General features: G+C 40.2%; 1 protein-coding gene across 1 annotated transcript in view; it reads left to right on the forward strand.

The window, feature by feature from the left end:
• The window catches only part of brf1a (BRF1 general transcription factor IIIB subunit a), a 148,798-nt gene that overhangs the window by 39,055 nt on the left and 84,700 nt on the right, over positions 1 to 25,043 (forward strand). The window contains exons 7-12 of the mRNA XM_084742273.1: positions 2,849 to 2,998; positions 7,712 to 7,805; positions 7,979 to 8,105; positions 9,155 to 9,194; positions 9,670 to 9,762; positions 13,315 to 13,641. Coding sequence (XP_084598399.1) covers positions 2,849 to 2,998; positions 7,712 to 7,805; positions 7,979 to 8,105; positions 9,155 to 9,194; positions 9,670 to 9,762; positions 13,315 to 13,641 — 831 coding nt within the window. The remainder of the gene's footprint in view (positions 1 to 2,848; positions 2,999 to 7,711; positions 7,806 to 7,978; positions 8,106 to 9,154; positions 9,195 to 9,669; positions 9,763 to 13,314; positions 13,642 to 25,043) is intronic.

A 25,043-nucleotide genomic window follows, 5' to 3' on the forward strand; every position in this document is an offset into this window, starting at 1 on the left:
TAATGTTCAGCTCTGTATGAGCTCTGCAGTCCTCTGTCCTCTGTAAAAGCAGTCACTAAGTGAAGACAGCAGGTTTACAGATTTGCTGGAATCAAACACATATATATATGACACAGCACTGACCCCTTTCAAAATAAAGGTCTGATAATGGTAAGCAGAATGCTATCGACTGTCTACGCTAGATTTTAAATTTTTGGTATTTCCATGATGGGCTCATGGGCCACATGCAACCCTTCAGCTGGCTGCATCTGGCCCCCGGATCTGGTTTACACTGCTTACATTTTAACAGCATTAGACACCACAGCCTCTGAAATGAACTGTTGCTTCACTAACAACAAAACAAACAAACAAACAAACAGAGAAAAACATTATCATAGAAAAATAAAGAATTATTTCCACTGCAGTGCACCGCTTTATAGTAGTAAATATGTGGATAAACATGATATTCTCTAAATACTCTACAAGGCAAAATAACTGACACATATAAACATACATAAGTATGTAAGTATAAGCAAAAATCAGTGCTTTTCTTCTCTTTTACCACAGTATATGACCCCAAATCAGTTTATTGTGTGTCTTTGATGCGTCTTTATTAATTCTGTGGATAACTGATCAAACTAACAAGGTCACATCTTAACCAAATATTTCTGCTGGCTTCAGTGGAGTCTGAAATCATTCACTGATGAAAAACATCATCAGTATTCAGTCAGGATTGGATGAGTGAGGGCTTGACAGTTTGCTCTGATGTTCGACAGTCATACAGAGAGAAGAAGACCAATTTATACACCCGCAGTAACAAAAAAAAAAGAAAGAAAAAAAGAGTCCAGAATGCATTGCAGCGCCAAGTCAGTTTGGGGTTTCGAGGGAAGGGCGCAGCTTCCCCACGACTGAATGATAACACTTTAATGCTATTCATGCATCCCTGCTCCCACATTTGATTGAAAGGAGCGAGTTCACGGCCCTTCTCCGGGGGTGGTCGAAGTAATTTTGGGGAATGTGGGGAACAGAAGCAGAAGTAGGCGAGGCAGGTCAAGGGGAAAGTGGGTACACGAAGAAAGTAAACTACAGCGCTCCATCACAGAATGACTCCTGGGCTGTTTGAGCATCACAGATTGATTATACCAGACAGTGAAAGAGGATTTGAGGTGGATTTTTTTTCCTTAAACAGCCTCTTTTCTTTTTTTCTCTATGAAGATCTCGCCCGGGCCAGCATTTACAGACAGTAAAACTCGGAGCAGTGATGGCGAGCTCTGCAGACGTATCATTACATGGTGCGGAGGGGGGGGAAGGGATCAGCCTGGATCTTATTACCAGCTGGCTCTACCAGCTTTCCACTGGACTGCTCTTTAAACGCAGCCACTAACTTCAAAGATATTTGACTCCACTGTCATAGCCGGGGCACGAAACTCTTTTTTTGTCTCCCAGCTACAGTGAAAAGAGGATTCCTCCTAATGTTGGTATTAAATTAGGTTTCTGAGCACCTAAAATCACTTTCAGAATAAAAAAAAGTCTAAAGGCACACTGGCCACCTGCCAGGCCGTTTCATGGCGAAAGCAGGTGGTTCTGGTGGTTTTCGTCTCTTCAGCTGAATCCAAAGTATTTTACATGAAGTTTTACAATATGCTTCACTGTACAAGTTTCTCAGAGACATTTGAGAGGCGAAAAGGTTTCAGAAGTGAGCTTGGGATTGGATGGCTGCCCATTCAAATCCTTTCGCCAGCTGCGAAAATCTGGACAGAGACACTGAATGAGAAACAGGCTGCTTCGAGGCGCACTCGAGCTAAATGCTAATCCCCAAGTTCTCCAGTGGAGCTAATTAGCAGCCAGCAGTAGGGGACGGTTTTTAACTGGGAAGCTCACAGGTGCTTGTAAGTTTAAATCTGTATGAATTCAAAACAGCACAAACTGCTTTCTTTTCTCTTTTTTTTGAGGGGGGTCTGAACCAGAGTGGAAAATATGACTTAAGCTGCAGTTTTGGTTTATTTGCTGCTCAGGCGAACCGGGGCTTGCAAACAAAAATCACAGCACACGGCCACACAAACATGCCGTTTATCGGAGAGAGTTTTGGTTGAAGTGCCGTCCTGAGAAGACGGTAGGAGAGACAAACCGATCTGATATCAGTCCCTGAAACTGTAGCATGATGGACTCGCAGCTCTCTTGGCTGTGATTTATCTTCTGCAGTTAATCACACGAGAGAAAAGCTGAATGGGATCATTACAGGATACTCAGAACCATAAACTGTGTCGTGTGCCGCAGTTGCATCAGATTACATACAGTAGTTTTTCTTAAAAATGAGCCGACAGTCGAAGCCGTCTGAAATCACCCCCTCCATCACTCATTCACTCCTCCCTATATTATATACTCTATAGTGTAAGGTCGTCAAAAATATCAATACTGCAATACTTTTTCTATATCACATGTTTAAAATGATACAAAATCCATTAATTATAGTACAGAGTAAGGTTGGACCAGTGCCTGACAGTCATGAATCACTGAGCCGCTCCTGGAAAGCTCTGTGCACCTGATTTACTGAAGGAAAAGCTTATTTTATCACACTATTTTCTACCCAATGAAAGCATGTTTTAGTTTAGTTGCAATTATAAAAACTTTTGAAAATTACATTTTAATTATTTTCAGGAGTAATAAAGTTTTATTTTATAACTTAAAAAGCTAATAACTTCCATATTGAGACAAATGGGTCTAAAAAATAACCCTGTCTGGCAGGGGTACCTATAGGAACAAATGCAAATGATTTTGAAGAAATAACTAAATCTCAAAATTACAACATCACATATACTTTCCTTTTGAGTGACTAAACTGAAACAGAAACTGTTTCTGTCTCCTTCAGACCCGTGCCTGTACATTCCCCGTTTTGCCCAGATGCTGGAGTTTGGGGAGAAGAACCACGACGTCTCCATGACGGCGATGCGACTGGTGCAGAGGATGAAGAGGGACTGGATGCACACGGGACGAAGGCCGTCGGGACTCTGCGGAGCAGGTAACCATGAGGCGAGGCGGCGTTGGGTGTCTGCTGTCTGTGCCACGGAGGATATTTTCGTGGAGGATTTTTTTTTTTTTTTAATTTCAGGGGAGTGGTGCTGGCAGCAGCCTGAAGGCTCCGAGCAGCACGCCTGTCAGCAGAGGATTCCTCTTTTCAGTCCTCTGAGGAGAGAAAGTGATTAACGCTCTCCGCTCCGCTGGCATCGAACGTCAAGGTGCCCTTCAACCTCACAGACTCCTGAAAGGCTGCCCAGTGACCATCAGTGTTTGAACCTCAGCCTGATACGTCTTCTTCTAACCTGAAAGTACAAACTTCTCTAACAGGGAGGAATATAAGTGGATTTTATAATTCTGGAAAGTTCACTGCCATGTTTTACTTGGCAACTGGTGGTTTTATCAGTGTGAGGGAAACATACAAGGAAAAACATAAGGAAATATCACAAAAAGTCTATTCAGACATTTATTATACATTCATCTACCATTTTATTCATATATTCCACTACTTTTATAAACCTAGGATAGACCAGGGTTGGGTCAGATAAAAAATGACAGACAGAAAAATGTAATCTAATCTGAATACTTTTGAAAACATTGAAAATATTGCACCTTATACAAAAAACTGTACACAGACACAAAAATTCAACTTTTTTCCCCCTCTAATACTATCTAAAAATCTTGTTAAAGCAAATAAAATGCATTTTTGCATGTAGAGAAGTAAAAGCGCCATTTTCTAAAGATGTAATCAATCTAATCAAGTAATCCTTGACAATGTAACTATAATCACAGATTTTTCAAAAGTTGTTTGGGCAAGTAAAAGTGAAAGGTTTGTTTCCACAATAGATTTGAAGAATTTCAAAAATCAGACTTCAGTTTTTCAGCTTTAGGGTCAGATTATCTCTGTACACAGCCTGGATGCCTTATTATAAAAATACCTCTTCAAATTTCCTGCAAAACACCTGGTTATCATGTTGTATGCATAAGATATGTAAAAACTGAGAAAATGTCTTTAGACTCCAGAATGTTGAGGCAGAGTGACCAGAAGCTCGAGAGGAGATCAATATGAGAACTTGTTATTGTGCTAGAAACTGCATAAATCGCAGAAGAAATTCATGGAAAATGTTCAATATCCCGACAAGCAAACCTCCCCGTCGGCTCCGGGTGCAGATTTCGCCATCAGGCTCGAGCGATCTGGTCAGAAGTCTGGATTTTAATAAGGTGGTGGATAGTTTTGTACAGAAGCTGGTGAATGGTGGCTGCTCTGTAGGGCTCCGACACGCAACATCTGGCGCAAATCTGACATCTGGTGTATTTTGATGGTAAACAGCAGGAAGTTCATACTTCACACGTGCTTACATTGCTAATTAATAACCAGGATGAGGCGGCTTCTGTGGGCTTAACTTGTGCTGCCTGTTGATAGTTTGGGACCAACTCAAAGTTTATTTCTCACTACATATAAGAGCTAACTTTGTGTGGTCTGGGTTTATTAGAAAAAGACTGAAACTAATGATTATTTTCATTTTCATTCAGTAGACCTTCAATGATTAATTGGTTATTAATCAATTATTAAATAAATTGGCAACTATTTTGATAATTGAGTAATCATTTTGAGTCATTTTTGAATAATGAAAGTGTCAATTCTCTGATTTCAGCTACACAAATGTGAATATTTTCTGGTTTCTTTTGTTCTTTAGTCCACAGTAAACTGAATATCTTTGCTTTGTGGACAAAAAAGACATTTGAGGACGTCATCTTGGTCTTTGGAAAACTCTGATTAACATTTTTCCCAATTTTCTGACATTTTACAGACCAAATACTTATCAATTAATTGAAAAAAATAAGCAACAGATTAGTTGATAATAAAATAAGCATTAGTTGCAGCACTAATAGTTGGAGATTAATTTATTGATTTAATTGCTGCAGCTCTACTCCACAGCTGAACCTGACCTCTGACTTCTTCCTGTTGGAGGAAAGTGAAATACAGATCAATAATATATCTCGTGCACTTTAACCCGAGGCAAAGGATGGTTGGAAACACTATGAACAGGGAGGGGTTGTGCACAAACCGGTCCAGTAGCTGCTGAATCCTTACATTCACCTGTGTTCACTGTTTATGCTCTGAACGGAGTTAGTGAATGTATTTGGGGCTTTCGCTGTTTGTTGGTCATCTGCCAGAGAGGACTGTGGGTGAGGCAAACCTGCCAGCACCTGCCTAAACTCACCACAGATTGTCTGGCGTTGTTTTACCGCCCTGCCCGTCCTCCTCTTTGTGGTGCAGTTTGTGTGAAACAGCTGAGCTCAAAGCTCTTCCCTCCTCGTCGCGTCTCATCTGTCGTCAACCTGAATACGCTCGGCTTTGACGCGTTACCAGCTAAGACATCCTGAAATCAAATCACCAGCTTCCTCTGCTCCCTGCATGTTTACGTTCATGGTTTCAATTTTCGTCCTTCTCTGTTCCTCTGCTGCATCGCCTGAATAATTAATCCCTCATCATAAATCATTGAGGAGGATACAGTGAGATGGAAGAACGAAAAGTTTGTTCCCAAACATGATGCAAATCTCGCTGTTGACGAACCAGAAACGCGCATCCGCAGAAACTTCTCCGGGGTAGAAGAAGAATTTAGAAATTGCATCATGGATTACTTTTAATGAGTCAAAGAAGAAAGTGAACTTAAGGGAGGAAAACCAGCAACTTTGAAATTACGGGGTTTCAAGGTAACAGCAGTAAAATGTTTGAGAAAGTCGTCGGAGGAGCTAAAAGCCACCACTTCAGTCCTAAAGGCTGTTAGAAGTGTGCATGTAGAAGCAGAAGCATCTATCTTTTAACAGGCTCTTGAGTGAGGCAACTCTAATGACGGTTATATAACTGTTCCCCTTCAAGGCTCACACTGCAATTCATTGCATAATATTAGTGTTGTTGTTACTCCTTTTTAAAACTGTGTTGTTGTGTGTGTGTGGGTGGACTGTTGGCTCGGCGTGCTGAGGTGCTCCCGTCCCGTCGGCTCCGTCCTCCACTCTTCAAGGTGCTCACGCAGAGAGGCCTAACAACCAAACAGAATATCTGAGTGTTCAGTCACATCTCTGCCGCCCACGTTCACATCTCGATGATACATGTGGATATTTGTTGTATCAATGGCTGCGTTGACGTGGACGCTAATATTCCACAAATAATCTGAGCAGTAACCCAAACAATATAAAAGTGCCTCACCTCAATCAGAAGAGATTAATTCAGTAGGAACGGCTGGAATAAATATATTGTTTCTGCGCATTAGGAATAGTGTCATGAATAGGTTTCCAGGAGGGACAGAAACATGGCGGCAGCACAACAGAACTGGGCCCTGTTTCCCAGAGCCTTCGTAGCGCTATGTGCTGTGTGTAAGTTGTATCTTAAGGTCTCCCTTAAGCTTACAGGCTGTTTCCCAGCTCTGGGAACGGGGCCCATGACAGTAGTGGATACAACTTTTCTGTTTGAAACGTTTAGGGACTCAGTGCTAAAAGAGGCTAATATTGCCACCCTGCTCTGACTGTGTTAGAAACCGTTAGTTTCGGTTGGGTAGGTTTAGGCATGTGCAGTGTGATTGGGTATGGTTAAAGAGAGAATGAAAAGAAGCAGAGCTATAAACAGTAAGTCTAAGAGGTACTGGATCATTAACACCACCAGGTATGTGTTCTGCATCTGACGTGTGAAACTGTATCACCGCAGGGACACAACCTTTTCTTTCCCTGAGAATGCAACACTGTGAACAACAAATCCTGTTGAAATCATAGAAATAAACAAACGAAACCTCACTGTTCAGAAGAAAAAGGAAAAACATCCACTGTCACCATTTTCTACTGCAAGATAAATGTGCAGACGGTAGAAGATAATCCGTGTTCCTTGTCTCATTCATTGCAACAAGACAGATCCTCCCTGCACAGATTTCATCTCAACAATCAAGGCTACAAACTTTATATTAGTAAATAAATTTGTGTCACTGTTAAGACTGATAAGCTCTGATCGATGCAGTTTTGACTGAATCACTGTTGCACTCACAGGCACTTCCAGGTAGACAGTTGAAGAGCGGAGATATGTAAAATAGGCAAACGTGTTTATTTCTGTTCTCATTTTCAGCTGTAGCCGTAACATTTAAAGACAAACAGTTAAACATGGTGGTCTGACCTCTCTGACGTTCCTGTTGTGCTTATCTTTTTTATACCCTGTTGCTTTGCCACTGTCTTTGATCAACCAGATCTTCCCAACAGCGACATCTCATCACCGGTCAGACTACCTGCTAGTTGTGGGTAAACTCAGGAAGTCATTTTCTTTAGTCTGCGGCCCAACAGGGAAATTAAGTCATCAATGATGGATGATGATGCTTTACCGTCTAGTGGACGCACTGTCCTTGGTGTCAAAAACAAAAATTACCAGACGCCACTTCCTTAAAAATCAATTTTTTATCCTGAATATTCAATGAAAAGAAACTGTTTCAAAATTTCACTGAAGAGAAAGATCAGACATGTTGCCGGCCGACAAACTAAACTTATCTGAATTTTGTAGATCAGTATGTCAGGATGATGTCACATTGTTTTGTAAACAAAGTTTTAAGATTTGGCATTTTTCTTTGCTTATTTTGTTCAGATATATTTTCAACAGTCATGAATATAACCATGTGTAGAGTTGTAGGTTTCTTGTCAGTTAAATCTCATCACGTTGTGTTTTTCTTTCTGTTTTCAGCTCTTCTCGTTGCCGCTCGTATGCACGACTTTCGCCGCACAATCAAAGAAATCGTCAGCATTGTAAAAGTGTGTGAAACCACGCTAAGAAAAAGGTGGGTGGTTCAAGTTTTTGATGTTTCGTAGATGACCTTTGATAGGTAGACGCAGGTTTTGATTGAAGAAAGAAGTTTTCTTACTCGGAAATTGTCTTTGTTTTCCAAAAACGTTTTGAACTGCCGGTTTTCCATATAACTTAATTGTCTGTCTGCATCTTCTCCCGCATTAGACTGGTAGAGTTTGAGGACACGCCCACCAGTCATCTGACCATCGAAGAGTTCATGAGGGTGGATCTGGACCAGGAGTGTGACCCGCCCTGCTTTACACGAGGACTGAAGAAGAAAAAAGTCCAACAGGTACGGATTTAAACGGACAAACCATCAAGAAAATGAAGGTAGACGCTTCAAGGATGATTTCAAATACATCTTCACATTTGCAGTTTTACTTCCTTTTTTAATCAGTGTTGATAAATTATATTGCTTATGGAGCCTTTTTCCCTTCAGGGAATATTAAAATTTCATCTTATATTTTCTTGATGATTACATGCAGCCCCCAGGCTTCCTTCAGTAATTAATGAAGGGTGTTAAATGTCAAAGATCACTGTTCTGTTCTGTTTTTTTTTTTTTTTTTTTTTTTTTTGTAAATTCTAGCAAAGAAAAACCCTTTAAAGCATATAAATCATGCAAAAATTGACTTGAGATTTGTTGTGCTAGAATTTTAGCTTCCTGTATCATGAAGAAGTGAACGTTTTTGAGATGCTGCAGTCAACAACGTACAACTGTGCAGCCACACCACATGAGCCTGAGAGAAAAAATATCTCAAAACAAGATCTGACTTACCTGTTGACACACCTCCGTAGCTTTCAACCACATCTGGTGGCCTTCCTCAGCGGAGGGTGGAGTTTGCTCAGTTGTCATGGAGATCGTTTAGCTGTTTCCACGTGAGTTTCCGTCACATAACGGTGAGAAACTCATGTTGAGTATTTTTTGTCAAACAAGGAGAGTTGAATCCGAATTCCAACTTTCGCTTCCTTTTTTGATGAATTTCTTCTCAGTAATTAACATCTTCTTTTGTCACGGAAAAGCAGGAGACGAACAAAATGTTGAGTCACTTTTACGGTCCAGAAACAAAGATCTTGCTGTGGATTGTGTTTGTCAGTCAGCGCTGCGTGCTGCACCTCAGCTGTGTCTCACACCAACAGAACTAAATCGAACTCATGCCTGGTGTTTTGTACTTTTGGGAAGAAAATGTTCTACTGCTGTCAACCACCCACAGCCCTTGTGTTATGATGTTCTTTTATTCTGAGATGTTTTACTCTGTAATCGCTTCACCCTGTACCCACTGAAGGATTTGGAAAAGGTTCATTCTTTCTATTGAATTTCCCTCCCTTGTCTCCGTCCTCTAGCTGGAGATCGAGCTGAAGAAAAAGATGGATGACGTCGAAGGTATGAATGTGATATCCTTGTCCGTTTGCCATCACATTCAAGAAATCTTGACTCTCAGGCTACTTTCGTTTGTTTTTATGTTAATTTCATCAGCTTCTCAGGGCAGGCAGAAGTTTAGTAACTTTATGTTTTTGGATGAGACTGAGATTTGGCTGACCTTGACTAAATGCAGATCAGTGCTGGATGTGGTTGAAGCAAGAAAAAGAAAACTACATCACTGCAGTACATGGAAAGGAGACGGCTTCCTGTCTTCACATGATTTACTTTCAGCACGACATGTAATTAACATACATTATGTTACAGCAGTAACATGTTATATTGTAATTATAGCAGAAGCAAAAGGTTCAGAGGAACAAAAGACGTATAATTTCTCATGAGAAAAGTTGCTGTTTTTCTACTTTTCAGTGTTGCATGTAAGATTATTGATCCAGGAATCATTCAGGGTTTAACTCTCTGATGTTTTCATCTTCAACAGATGAAATCCAAGGCTACCAGGATGAAATAGATGCAGAACTCGAGAACAGCAGACCCAAACTGAGAGGAGTCTACGCCGCCTACGCTAAAGAAGGTACGGAGCAAAAAGGAGCGTCGGTTTAAAGGGTGAATGAGGGATGATCCTGTAACCTCCAGGTCACATGTTTGATCCCTGCAGAAGCTCAGAGCTGTGTCTGAACTCTCGGTTTACATGTAAGAAAGCATGTTTAGAAGAACTGAGCCACTGGATCAAACTGCACCATAACTGTCCCATAATTCTTTGCAGTTTGGTTTTCCTATAGAGTGCTGCAGGGATGATGTAGTTTTGCAGACCAACCTGGAAGTTAGCATCACTCTGGTAGCCTGGACAAAAAGCCAAAGGGGTTTTTGATCAGTGCGATAAGCTCTGTGGCAAACAAAACGTTTCTGATACTTTAAGTTAAGTGTTACTCTAAGTTTTTTTTCACCAAGATAATCTTCACAAGGCTTAAATCTAATCGGCAGATGTAAAAAGCTGATGTTTGGCTGTTTTGCATGATCATGATGACGTTTGTTGTTGTAGCCAGCCGCTCTTATTTCATTTGGTGACTTGTTACCAACTACCTGGGTATATACTGACGTATTTTATGTTGTAGAACATTGTGAAAATCTTAAACTTGTGTTAACCACTAGGGCTGCAGCTAGCCATGAGATTATACTGCACTGTATAGATGGTTTTAGTGCCATGTCATCAGAGATGTGTGCGCAACCGGGGGGGCAGAAAGCGGTGCTTGTCCACAAAGCACAACCAGTGTTGCCGACAGATGTCGCGACTTATTCTGCAGACAGCGTGGGGGTCCTCTCGCTCTTCCTCTCCCTCCCTCGGGCCGTGATGGCAGGTAGGAGGACGATCGAGTGACTGAAATGAAGTTTTATGGTTGTGTCAATAAAGATTTATGAACCATTCAAAATGAATGTTATTATAAATGTTGACTATAATCTTTTGACCAGCTACCGAAGATGTTTTACCATCTGACTGCACGTAATGTTTGCAGATGATGTTATTTTTTACCTTTACTATTGTTTACTTTCCAATGCCAGTTCGTTATCCATCAAGCAGTTTTGTTTTCTGGTGTTTAAAATAACTGTTACAGCCTCATTTTGCTGCTAGCATTGCTGCAGACTTGTAGTCTTTTGTTGCGTGAGATTTGAACACCAGGACTAAAATTAATACAACAGCAGCAATTACACAATCAGCTGATAACTCTGTTCAGAGGGAGGCCCCGATACAGACATCACAGAGAGGAATGCGGCCATGTTTAATGTGTGACGATTCTTTTATTTATCGCTCTCAGTCAATCAGAGAGGATGAGAAGTCAGAGCGCACACACACACACACACACACACACACACACACACACCCAGGCCCACCCATGAAAAACAACGAATATCAGAGTCACCACTCACTGTCAGTCTTCCTCTTTATCTGTTTCTACCTTTGGCTCTTTATCTCTGGCCCTCTGTCTTTGTCTGTTTCTCTCTCTGTCTCACACACACACACTCCACCCCCCCCCTCCCCCCCCCCTTGTTTTCACACAGTAGGGGGGGTCACAGGCTGTCACTGATTTCAGGCGTGTTGCTCTTCCAGCTGCTGCGGCGGCGGCACTCTCAGATCCGGCGGCGTTTCGTTTCTTCTCAAACTGATAAAAAACTGAGTCTCTCTCTTTCTGACTTGTGGGCTGAAGTCTGTGTGAGGACATTTTAATTAATGCTGATTAAAGGATACGTTTTAATTAGATACCAGGACAGCGAGAGGATGGCCAAAATTATGATCCCAATTATTTTGTCTGGATGTGATTATTTATCAGCATTTCCATTCTCAGTCATTTGGGAAACAAAATTATTTCACTGCACTTCTGGCATTTTATCTTAATCTTCTCTACTTTTATTATTGCTGTGGTTGTTCTGTTTTTTTCTTGTATTATTTTTAATTGGGATATTGATATTCTGATATATAATTATAGCCAGCTAATTATGCAATCTGACCATAAACTGTGACCCTCTGCTTATTAATCCTCGGGGAGTACAGAGGACTCATGATCTGTATAATAAGATACAACATGGTAAAGGTGCGAAAAACTGTATTATAATTATTAAAAATTACACATAAACATGAGTCCTCTGCAGCCGTCGGCCCTTTGCTGCACGTCATCCCTGCAGTCTCTCTCCTCCTCTCCTGTCGTATCTGCAGCTGTCCGATCATTAAAGGCATAAAACTCCTAAAAATATATACATAAAAAAGCATTGCAGCCTCCCATGACACATTTATTTAATTAAAAACATTTCCGGTTGAGGTCCACAGTGACTCAGTGGACGTTGGATGAGTGACCTCCGGTTCAGGGGTCTGCAGCCTTTACTCTGAAAAGATCCATTTTTGACCAAAAGAAAAAATAAACTCTTTGTGGAGCCTGAACTATTAAATTCTCTGTTTCCCTCCGAGATGTTTCTTTTTTTGGATTTAGCATTTAGAGAGACTTAAAACTGGCCTCCAGCAAAATTTAGAGGGAAAATGTGCTGAGCTGTGTATGTAGGCTATGGCACACATTTTAGTTGACAGTTGGTGGTAATTACAAAGTAATATATTTGAAATTTCTGAGAAATTACCTCCAAATTTCATGGATAAGTATGTGATATTTCACAAGGACAGTTTTCATGTAGTTGGGGGTAATTACAAAGCAACATATTTGAAAATTCAAGTTCAAGTTTATATGCACATTATCCCCCAAATTCAGTAAAATTTCAAATATGTTGCTTTGTAATCACCACCAACTATTACCACCAAATTTCACAGATTTTTACCCACAAATTATCCCAGATTTCATGGTTAGGTATGTGATAATTGAATGAAAACGACACTTGTGTTTGCATGTAAATTCATAAAATTTTCAAATATGTTGCTTTGTAATTACTTGCTAATTATCACATATTTACATGTTTATATACAAACAGTACATGCTATTAACATCATGACATCACATTTAGCCATAAAGGCTAATTTTCTTTATGTATTTGTCATGCTCATCGGTCCCTGATCTTGTTGGGTGGTTTTGTTTTAAACTGTCCATGCTGGTCTCCGTGAGATCAGAGACCTCCTGGGTTTTAGGCTCCTGTAGGAGGTCCTGAGTTAACTGAGAACCTGTTGATTTACACTGTTTTGTTTCAGTAGCTGTAAATGTTTGTAGAGGATTTGGTTTCATCAGTCTGTTTTTGCAAGTGTCTGTCCTCCTAATAACGTGTTGAAGACAGTTTGGACCAGTTCCAGGCTGATCTGCACCTGATCCTGACCTCTGCTGTCCATTTCAAAGTGTTTGCAATTTGGGCTAATGATTAGTTTCATTGTAGATTAATCTGCCAGTTGTTTTCAAGGTTAATTAATGAATTGTCCAGTGTATAAAGTCGAGTCTTTTGTCCAACCAGCAGTCCAAAACCCAAAGACTCTTCATTTCCTGTCATGAATAATAAAGAAAAGCAGCAAATCCTCACATTTAAAGAAGCTGAAACCAGCGAACGTTTGCTTAATCAACTGATCTTTGCAGCTCTAGCAAAACAAGAATTTCCTTTAAGGAATCAATTAAACACCAAATTAACTCTGTATCAAAACTCTCAGTCCCTCTTCCAGATGGTGAAGATGACATCGACGACATCATATCCACGTCGTCTAAGATAGCAGACGGTGAGGAACCAGAGGAGGACGACGTGCTTCGGGCTGTGGCCAAACACTTTGGCAAAGAGATGGACGAGCTCACGCTGGAGGCTCTGATAAAACTAGAGCAGAAGACACCGCCGGAGAACCAGGAGCCGGAGGAGGACGGGGAGGACGTCCCAAAGAGAAAAGCCCCTTCGCTGGAGTCCATCCTGGGCACGATGCCCTCGGCGGCCACGCTCGGCCTCAAAGAGTCCATCAGCGACTGCATCGGAGAGGAGAAGGAGAACGGTGAGTGCAGCCTGAGTTTTTTCTTTTTTTAATACTTTATTTTTCACAGCTTTTCCATTACAGAAAGGTCACGGACACACAAAAGAGATAAAAACATGAAAAGACCTGGATTGCCCTGTCCTCATAAATCCCATTTATTCTTGTGACATATTCAGTGGTTCAGTCTTTATCCTGTTGTTCACATAAATGGGCCATTTTTACCAAAGTGGTGCAAACTGTCCCACAACCAAAAACAAATTCAAAAAGCATCAAGTGTGCAAATCTTCAGTGTTTACTAAGATCCTTCTGTCATCCACTGAAGCCCCAAATAATGATTGAGAAAGCAGCAAGCTTAATATTTACTGAATAATCATTTATTCAGGACTTTATTTTGGGAGTGAAGTTCAAAAAATACATTTAGTGAATTAGCAGAGACTGATTTTTATCCACACCCCTACATGTCTGTGTCTCTCATGGCAGCATGGTGAGCTGACGGGTCACATCAGTTTGAAGAAAGTGTGTTTCAGAAGTCTGAAAATCAGGCTGTAGATTAAAAAAACATAACACAATTACCAAATACCTAGAGATTTTTGGACTTTTATTTTGCTGAAAATACCATGAAATTATCTGCAGTTGTCACTGGAACACTCACAGCTGAAACACGATGATGCACGATGCCGTGACAAAAGAGAACATTTAATCCTTTATTTTGGAGGAAAATAAACATTTCACCCCAGTAATGCACATTAGAAGTATTTTGGTATAAACTTTATGCCATTTAAAATTCTGTTACGTGATGAATTCCAGATGATATGACTCCTTTTTTTTTTTTTTTGTCACGACCGAAACTCTCATAACCAGATTGTGATGAAGTTTTGGTAGGGACAAAGAGTAACACTTAATCCTTTATTTTTGAGGAAATAAATATTATTTTAGCTCAGTTTAAATTTTAAGATGTTTACCACTCTGACTTTCAAGGCCCATATACATCATTAATCATCCCTTAATGACTTAATTCCAGGCCTGCCAAACTACAGTATTATGAGTGACCTGGTTATGCCCCAAAGTTTAATTAAAAACCATATGAACATTTCCCCAAAATGGTTCAATTTCAGGACGGGGCCAAAATAAATGTGAACGGCCTACAGTTAACATCGTCTCCAACACGACCATGCTGCAGACGAGTCTTTGAACTTAATATTGGGTGTAATAAAGAATCTAATTACCTTCTTTCATCAGTGTTCGCTCAAAGTACATGAAGACATTGTCGACTGTTGTCTTTTGAAATATTCTCGCCTAATTATTTTGAGTGCAGCCTGATTTTTTTTTTTTGGTTTATCTTGTTGTCATGCTAAAGGTCTCGTTTTAAGCAGAACAATCCCATTTGGAATCGCATTACCAGAAATCAGATTAACTAGATCATTAAATTGATGATTTTTGAGGCATAATAATCTCATTTGACGGCAAAAAGATCTGTCCCGTGTTTCTCCGTTTTCTGTGCGCTGCTTTTAGTTTTGTTTTCAAGACATGATCTGTTCGTGCTTTGTAATACTTTTCGTCTCGACTGTGTGCAGTAAGTCAAGCAATTTGTAGAATCGTGCGTTTTAAGATTGAACATTTCAGGTATTATATTGTTTGATTGAGCAAACGTTATTGTAAAAGCGCCGTACCTTTGAGGATTATCTGATGATGAATGCTGCGATGATAAAGCTCATCCTTGACTGTGTCTGGGACCTGCTGTATCACCATAATAACCCATAATCAAGTTAAAGAATACTCTCTCAGGTTTAATTGTTGTAATTAACTCTGCCCCAGAACGAAATTGGCTGAGCTGTGTGTGAAATTTGTCATCCCTCATTATATTTTACACACTTTAGTACTCTATGGATGGGATAGGAATGTGTGGGAGACTTTCAGGAGACATGGCAGATGAATTTTTTTAACCCTTGAGGCGGTCGACGTGCGGATTTGTGCCAAAATACTCAAAGTATCTGCTGTTGTTGTTTTGTTTATTTTTTGCATCCCTGGAGAGGTTGTCTGTCAGGTTGTTGTGCAGATTGGAATGATGGCATTTAAACTCGGGTGAACCAAATAACTGTGCAAAGACTGGAAAACGGTACCAAGGGATCAGCAGGGTTTCTCGGGTCTCTTCACCAAAATGCAAGGGTTTATGGGTGTTAAAATGTGATGTTGACGTAAAAATGTTAGACTTGTGTTACTTGAATGTTGCTGGACTTGATTCAGTCTCAGATAATGAATCTGATGACTGAAAACTCGACTCAAATTGGCACCTGACGCTGATATTAACACTTCATATGGACTTCAGCCTTTTGAATTTATAATGAATCCTCATGCTCACTGCAAAACATGTTAAAAACACTTTCTATTTTTCTAATGAAGGATCACTTTGACAAGCTTTAGGACTTGGTCTTAACATGGGACTTGATTTTGGTATTGCTTGTCTTGACTTGGAACCAGTCCTGGGACATGTTTTTAAATTCGGACTTGACTTGGGTCTTGTTGGTCTTGAATTGACACTTGTTCTGGGATTTGTTCTTAAATCTGGACTTGACTTGTCGGCTTTGACTTGGAACTTGCTCTGGGACTTCTTGGCATTGACTTGGAGACTTGTTCCGAGACTTGTTGGAATTTAATTCAAACATGATCTGGAACTTGTCGGTGTTGACTTGATCTGCTCTTGCTCTTGGACTTATTGGTCTTAAATCTGGACTTGCTTTGTTGGTTTTGACTTGATTTAAGTATTGTTGATCTTGGAAGTTGTTCTGTGACTTGATGGTGTTAACTTTGGGCTTGACTTGGGACGTGTTGGTCTTGACTTGAAACTTCGAAACGTCTGTGGCCTGTTAGGCTTAAATCGGGACTTAAGTTGTTGGTTTTGACTTGATTCAAGAATTGTTGGTCGTGGGAGTTGTTTTCGGACTTGTTGGTCTTGATTTAATAACTGTTGGTCTTTGAACACAACTTATGCTTCCACAAACACAAAAAGCAACAAGGGTCAACGTTAGCACTGTTTTTCTTGACTGTCCCTTAATATTACAACATTAGTCCAACATCGTCCCAGCCTGTGGGAACAGCCACATTAACCGTGCAACATGCAAATGCCAAAAATCTCCAAAATAAACACTAAAACTTAATAAAACATGGAAAAAGGGCAGCTTTTGAGGTTGAAGTCAGGTCATAGACAGCCAGTATAGATCCATCACTGAGCTTCATCTGTTACCAGCCCTCGTTAGGAAAGCAGTCCTGCAAAGTAGAATCCATACACATGTTGTCAACGAAAATAAACTTTTGTGCTGTGCTGGATTGTGCTGGTATTTCAACATGCTGTCAATTAGTTTGGAGCCAGCAAATGTTCAGAAAATAACCTTTGACTCCAAAATAAAATACATCAGGTCTGCATATGTCCCAAACAAATACAAACAGATTTGTCTGGTTACCAGGCCGCAACAAATCCTGTGAAAACACCAAAACCAACAGTGTCAGGCGGTGTTGCAGTACTTTCTGACTCCCTCAACACCAAGCCTGTTGGTTCCTACTGAAGACATAAGTCTTCGAAAACAGCTCACAGACATAGTTTGTTTTTTAAAGGCGTGTGTGTTCATGGTAATGAAGGAATGTGTCACCCTTTGCATTCATTGTGGCTCATTGATGTGTTTTTTTTTTTTAGTTTTTCGACAACAATGGAGCTCCGTGGCACAAAGGAGGAAGATATTTCAGGCTTTGATGCACACAATAATTGTTAGAAGGATAACTTCATTGTTGGTTTTGCTCTTTTCATGGGATTTGTGGACAATAAAAATATAAATATATAATATTTCATCAGACGTTAAATCTGTGCAACTGTTGTTTACATGTAACCAGGTAACATGAACCTGAACGAACCAAACACAAGAACAGACTGAACCTTTCTGCTGTGGTTACGATGAAAAAAACAGCAAGAAAACAAACCACAGGAGGAGTCATCACACCCTCTGTCAATGTGACTTATTAACAGTTGCAAAAAATATAACAACTAAAGGGATCCATCATGTGTTACCTATAATTACCTAATTACATGAGTAGGCTGTTCTGCGCCCCCCCACCCCTCCTTATCTGGGTGTGCAGAGGCGTTGATGGATGCGAGGTAATCGTACCATGCAGCTACATCTGTCCTGATGAGGAAACCTGTGTTTTTATGGCTCTGAGTGGGAGGACGGGGAGTCAGGAGAGGTTAGGGGTGGGAGGTGAAGAGTGTTTTGATGGATCGATGTGAGGGAATGGCTGGTGAAGTGATCTAATGTTTGGAGAATATTGTGCAACCTGAAGGTCACAGGTTTGAATCCTTGCAGAAGCGTCTTCGTGGTCATAAATACTGACCTCGCCACCTCCCAAAATAGCATGTAAGGCTGAGTTCAGGTTGATACTGTGTAGAGTTTTCAGCAGTGAACAACACAGTGTATTTAACTGTATGAAATCCATGCTACACTGTATATTAACAAGACTAAGTGTGTATTCACACCTGGCTCATTTGGAGCATTTTTTTTTCAAAGCTGGAAACATTTCCTGTTAAAGATCAGTTAGTTTTGGTGTATGTCAACACAGCAGTTGCACTCGTATGCAGGACAAAAACAAGTCGTGCTCTGGAGTGGTTGGTTTGTGGTGGGAATATGATCCAACCTTGATCCCAACCAACTACCAGATCTACTCTACAGGTTTTGGCTAAATAGCTCCTGTAGCCAGGTGTGCACTGCATTCTGGGATGCAGCAGATGCAAAATGTAGGCACCAACTGGAGAATGGTCCACAGTGTGCTTAGACTGTGCTCCCTGCTCAGGGAATGTCAGTTCTGGTCAGAAATTGCATTAGTCCAGATCACAGGGTCTTCTTCCTGTATTTACTCTCTTGCTCCTGCCTCAGACACGTCTGACCAATGAACACAGTGAACATTTCCACTTGGTTTGCAGTGATGTATTGTGGTTTGCTCGGATCTTTCGCTGTATGAAAAGAGACTGAGCCAAAGGGGGGAAGAGCTCCAAGCTTGCGAACTCATCGACTGAATCAGACCGGAGCAAACAAACTATAGGTGTGAAAACGCCCTCAGAATCTACAGCCAAGTTAGCACCTTTGATGTTGACGTCAATCAGGTAAATGTTGACCATCCTCACCATCTTAGTTTAGTGCGTTTCTAAGATGAATGTCACTAATTGTGCAGGCGGTTGGTCATAAACCACAGGACTGGACAAACTGAAATGTTGACTTGATGATGGACAATAACATTGTCTTCGTCTCAGCGCCACATGTTCACAACTTAGTTGTGTTTAAAAAGAAAAAATTACCTGGACATGGAGATATAATGCGATGATCAGCAGCAACAGCTTCTTTGTATTTTCTCTCCCACATGACAAAAATTAAACTAAACTCCTGCCCCATAGCAGCACGACTTCAAATACAGGTGAGCTTTAAATCAGGATGGTAGAGGACTCAGTGGATGTTGACTGTCAGTGTTAGCCATCAGTCCAACCCTACAAACCAGCCAAGAGTTGTTCAGTGTCATCCTTAGAGCCACACTGTTATCGTAGCTAAAATACATACGTCTTAAAGCAGACATTTTATAAATTACAAACTTATACTTGACATTGATTTGATATTTTTTAAATGATGGTTCTGGCAGCATGTAACCTAAGATTAAATGTTGATCGATTAAGCTTCTGCTCAAGGCGTACGTTACTCTTAAGCAGGGCTAAAACTAATTTATGTTATTGATTAATCTGCCAGTAATTTATTGTGTTATTCTGCTGTCATGTCTTTGTTAGATTTAGTTATTTATAATAAGACAGGGAAAATAAAAACTTAAGGTGAGAAGAGGCAGAGGTTTACGATGATGATTTAAAAACTCAAAATTCTTTGTTTTTGTCTCTGACTAAAAAAGAAATCTCTTAAAAATGAACAAATATAATCTTTAATCATTTCTGAGAGAGAGAGTCTCGGGAAACACATCCTAGACTTAAAACGGTTTGTGAAGGTTTTGCATTTTAATGCTGATCTAATATGATTCATGATAAAGATGCTTTTGAAGCAGGTCCCAGTCCAAGTGTCCCTTTACGTCCCCTCCGGTGTCCACTAAACGGCTAAAATGCAAATTAAGTGGTGCTTCATTTAGAGCTTTTAGTCTCCATGTTACATCAATTCATTAGTGAAGGTTATGAAGTTAAATACATAAATGAAAATAAGAAACTCGTTCCCAGTTTATGGGAAGGTCTCCTGCCTCCCTAAAACCTCCATATCTGAGGTCAAAGCTGCCATTAACCTGATGAAAATGTCCCCCACTGATGCCGCTGACCTCATTTCATCAGGAGGATACACAACAGGGACGAGGTGAAGAGTGAGAGGAGTCACCATCACCAAACTGCAGTGAATCACAAGGCCTCTGAATCACAAGCTCTTATGTTAATTGTAAATGTGTCTCCTTTTTTAAAAATTAGTTTTTGTTGCAGAGTGACGTTAGTTTGAGTCATCTTCTTCACGTCGAAGTATCACGGGGCTCATCGTGTGCGCGGTCGTGAATGACAAAATCGGCATTAAAAAGTGAAACACGGCCGCGATTAAAGGGTTTAATAATCATTGGCCGGTGGGACTGGAGGCTGATCTCACCAGGGAGCTGTATGATTAGAGGTTAGCTCAGAGTGTGTGTGTGTGTGTGTTTTTTTCTTTATTCTGCTTCTACAGTGTGTGTGTTGGTTCCGTTCTGCTTTCTGTAACAGGATTGTGCCGCCAGGTTGTTCCAGAGTTTTTGATCTCTGGAGACCATCTTAAAAAAATAAAAGGTCCCTGATCGGTCAAATACAAAACACAGTGACACTTTGGGGGATTTTCTTTGTTATTTTTCCACCCGGTGGCAGAAGTTCATAAAGACAGTTTGACATAATCAAAACCAGTGCAGTTCATGGACTCTTTATTATCTGCTTTTGCAATTTAATAACAATGGTTTTGCCTGTACTGGGGCTGCACTGGGTACAAGTAGAGGCTAAGTTTTTTGAAAAGCTAAATTGCAGCACACTGGTTGTTGCTTTATTTGAACCTTGTCATTTGATGCTGGTAGCAATCTCCGTACTGTCTTCATACTGACAACAGAAGTAGCATAAACAGGCTAAAAATAATAAAACTGCTGCTTGTTTGGAACGATAATGTACATTAAAGCTGGGAGGTGAAATTGTGATGTATTCTGTCACTTGTCAGGACACTGCCACATGCATGTGGTGTCTGAATAATCACAAAAAGTATTTCCTGACTGGGAAAATTCACATGAACGCCCCCTCAGGTTGGAACAACAACTTGAAAAGTCGGCAAAAATTTTTGTTTTTTCCTGTCGTCATCTGTTGTCAGATGAGGCAGACAAATTGTCATCTGGCATTAGGTTGTAACTGTTGCTGTGCACAAACAGTGGCCTACATAAGTTATTTATTAGCATTAAAGGAATAGTTCACCCAAAAATGAAAATTCAGTCATTATCTACTCACCCTCATGCCGAAGGTTGGGTTTATTTTTGTTAGTCCACAAAACACTGCTGGAGTTTCATAGGAAAAGAGTGTGGCAGAATCTCCCAAAAAATGGAAGTGAATGGTGACCAGTTTTCAAGCATTAAAAAAACACAAAATGCCTCCTTTCTGCTCATCTGGTGAAATCCAAGTCTTCTAAAGCCCTAAAGATTTATGCTAAAAATGAGGTGTAAATGACATCTTTCAAGTCAGCTTGGCATGTTGAGGCTTTAGGAGATGCTGCAACAAGTGCAGCACTCCCCTACCCTTTGTAGCAGCTAGCTAGTTAGCTTAGCTTAGCATACACACTGGAAATGGTCAAAAATGACATAATCTGCCTTTAAACTGACTTTTTACACATTTTTACCCAGGACAAACGGGATGTGTGTCAGTAATTTTACCTCACAGAACATGCAAGTTGTCTGTTAGTATGTTTGTGTTATTGTGTGATGTTTAAAAGGTTAGTTCTGAGTCACCGAAGTCACACAATAACACACCTTTAGCCAAAGGAGTCTGGCTGATTTGGAAAGAGTGATATTTGGCTCATATAATGGACGTTTCCTGTCAATAACGGCTGTCTGACAGCAGGGTAAACTGGTGAAAATATTCTAAATATAGCGCGCACTTAAACTGATATAGATTCTTTAGTTTGCCAAAATACGTTTTGCTGCTGACTCTGTCCACAGCAGTACGTTACTTAGCTTTCTACATCAGGACTCCTGCTGCTTCTCCAAACTGCAGATGTGTCGACCTCCATCTACTGTAGGTAATACGCTGACTGTGGATACGTACCTCATACAACCACACATAAAATAATACAAACTATCCCTTTAAAGTCACACAACAGCAAAAAATAAAGACCTCCATGTTTTCTGTGTTGCTGTTGCTTATAAAAATGCCATCTGAAAACAGCCTTTCATGTTTTACTCGGTGTAATTTGTCTAATTGAGCTGCTTCCTTCTGTTGAGAACCTGCCAATCGCTGCTTGCGGTTATATTTTTTGATGTTATTTAAATGCAGTGAAAAGCTAAAATCAAATGTCTTTATAGAAGGTTTATCTGATGAGTCAGATCTTCAGTTTAAAAAGGACAATTTATCTGCAAGTTGGGTCTCTGCCCATGTTTGGTACTCTGTTTATTTGTGTAATTTTATTTGTGTGTGTGTGTGTAGAAGTGAACATATGTGTCTGATTACACTTGAATTAGTGTGTGTGTGTGTGTGTGTGTGTGTGTGTGTGTGTGTGTGTGTGTGTGTGTGTTAGTTTATGTATCTCCATGTCCACAGTGCCTCTGTGTTTGTGTTTGGAGGCCGGTCGCACGGAGCCGGCTGCAGATGGAGGTTCTGTGGATTCAGCCTGGTTCCTGGTTTCGTTCAGGCTTCAGCTAATTGTGGTGGATATGGGAGGGGCAAGAGGGATGTGGGGGAGGGTATCACGCCCCCCCAACCCAAGCTCAATCTTTGAAGTATTAAGTGGACAGAGTACCTTGTCATTAGGGCTGAGCCTTTCATCTGTACACTCCACTCTGTGTGTGTGTGTGTGTGTGTGTGTGTGTGTGTGTGTGTGTGTGTGTGTGTGTGTGTCTGTGTCTGTGTCTGTGTGTGTGTGTGTGTGTGTGTGTGTGTCTGTGTCTGTGTGTGTCTGTGTGTGGACATTGTTAGTAGAGGGCAGGGCACTGGAGGAAGAGAATGAGGGTGTAATTTTGGATCCTCTCGGGAAAATAGAACAAGAAAGGAACTAAATGAAAAGAAAACAAAGTAAAAAGGAAACGGTTTGAGTTTCAGTCACTGGTTGATCTTTAAAGTCTTGAAGATGTTGGAAATACAGACGCCCACAGTAGATTCATTATTTTCAGCTTTTATTAATTTTCACCAAAAAATATGCAGATTTTAATGAAGTTACCAGTGAGCTTTACCCAGATTTTACATCCCTGTCATCTAAAATAATCAGAATCAGAAATACTTTGTTGATCTCCAGGTAGAAACACATTCAAGAACAGAAGAATATAAACTACATGTGTAAAAATTATGCACAATCTACTACAATACATATGATAAAACACAATATATACACTAAGAGTATGCATATATAGAAAATATAAGAATTATGTACACAGTGTGCATCATGATATGAAACACATATATCAGTGCAAATAGAAATAGTTGTGAATGAAGATAGTTTCATCAGTATTTCTTTTTTACTAGTGTATTTTGATCTTGGTTGAATAAACAAACTAAAATCACATCAGTTTAAACTATAAACAAAGTCCTGTTGTGATGTTGACAGCTTAAAAATGTCTCTGATAAGTGAAAATGAAAACAAGAAGAAAGAGCAGATTAACTGCTGTGCAGCAGATTCCTTCTAAGTAAGCAAGCGTTGATTCTCTCTCGCCTTTTAATCAAAATCAAATCTTGCATCATTTTTTGATGAATGAAACCAAAAATTGCAGTCAAAACAGATTTCTACAAATGCACCAATGCTTGTTTTCTTATTGACAGAAAATAAAGTGTTCCATTGCAAATCCATTTGGAGTCTGGCAGTAAAGTTATTTCTCATCGGAGCAGATTGTTCAACAAACTTTAAGGGACAGTTCAACAGTTCACCCCAAAATCAAAAATACATGTTTTCCCCCTGGCCCGTCGTGCCATTTATCCATCTGGATTTTTTTTGTGTGTGTGAGTTGCAGAGTTTTGGAGATATCAGCTGTAGAGATGTCTGCCTTCTCTCCAATATAATGGAACTAATGGAACTCCAGCTTGTGGAGTTGAGGCAAAAAAAAGAAAAATTGAAAAACTCTAAACCAGCATCTCTCTCTCCAAAAATCATGAAAGAAAGACAGTAGTTCCTACATGAAGCTGCTCACAACAAGGTCTGTGGATTATCTTGTGTAACAGGGTCATGATTTATGGTTTTGAATTTTTTTTTTTTTTTTACACATTTTTGTCCCTTTGAGCTCCATGAGCTGAGTATCATTTAGTTCCATTATACTGGAGAGAAGGCAGACATCTCTACAGCCAATCTCTCAAAAACTCTGCAACTCACACCAAAACTATCTACATGGATAGATAGCGTGTGTAATATGAATTTATTTTTGATATGTATAGACAGGGTAGGTGTTTCCTCTTGTTTACAGTCTAAGATAAGCTAACCAGCTATTTTTTCTAGTGTTATGTTACTTAATTATTAAGAGGAAAAAGTTTATTGAAGCATGCTGTCATTAGTGTAGCTGAGGAACAGGACAGTATGTAAGTGTGTGCATTGTACAGGTGAGGGAGAGCGAGCAGCAGGCGAGTGACGAAGTTGCTCGTAGTGGAGCAGAAACTTAAACTTAACACTCAATTGTCAGTGTGGCAGTAAATGTACAGTTTGGGTTATAGTGTCAGTTAATAAACGCTGCAGCTTCTTAAGACGAGGAAAAGTTTCATCTGTTGTTTCCCAAATGCTGAAACAGTGACAGGGTTGGCCCCGAAGTAAGCTGAGCAGGAAAGGCTAATGCTAAGCTAATGCTAACGCTAGTTTTGTACCTTTACAGCGTTGGCTTGGTGCGATTGTCCCAAAATACCTTGGGTTGAGTCTGTTGACCAATAAGATGCTGTGTTCTTGACTTGTGAACCAATCAGAAGCTGTGTTTCTGACTTGTGAACCAATCAGAGGCTGTGTTCCTGATTTGTGAACCAATCAAAAGCTATGTTCCTGACATGTGAACCAATTGGAGGCTGTGTTCCTGACATGTTATTTGTGTGTGACGGTGCTGATCCATAGATGTATTAATAGATCGATGCACTGAACTCAACATGAGATTGAACTTTCAAAATAAAATTTGCGGTGATGACAGTAATGAGCTTAACCCCATATTAGGCATCACATGACCCTGGTTATGTGATAATCGCC

Source organism: Lutjanus erythropterus, chromosome 18 (assembly GCF_056507025.1).
Source record: "Lutjanus erythropterus isolate fLutEry1 chromosome 18, fLutEry1.hap2, whole genome shotgun sequence".
Taxonomy (NCBI): domain Eukaryota; kingdom Metazoa; phylum Chordata; class Actinopteri; order Lutjaniformes; family Lutjanidae; genus Lutjanus; species Lutjanus erythropterus.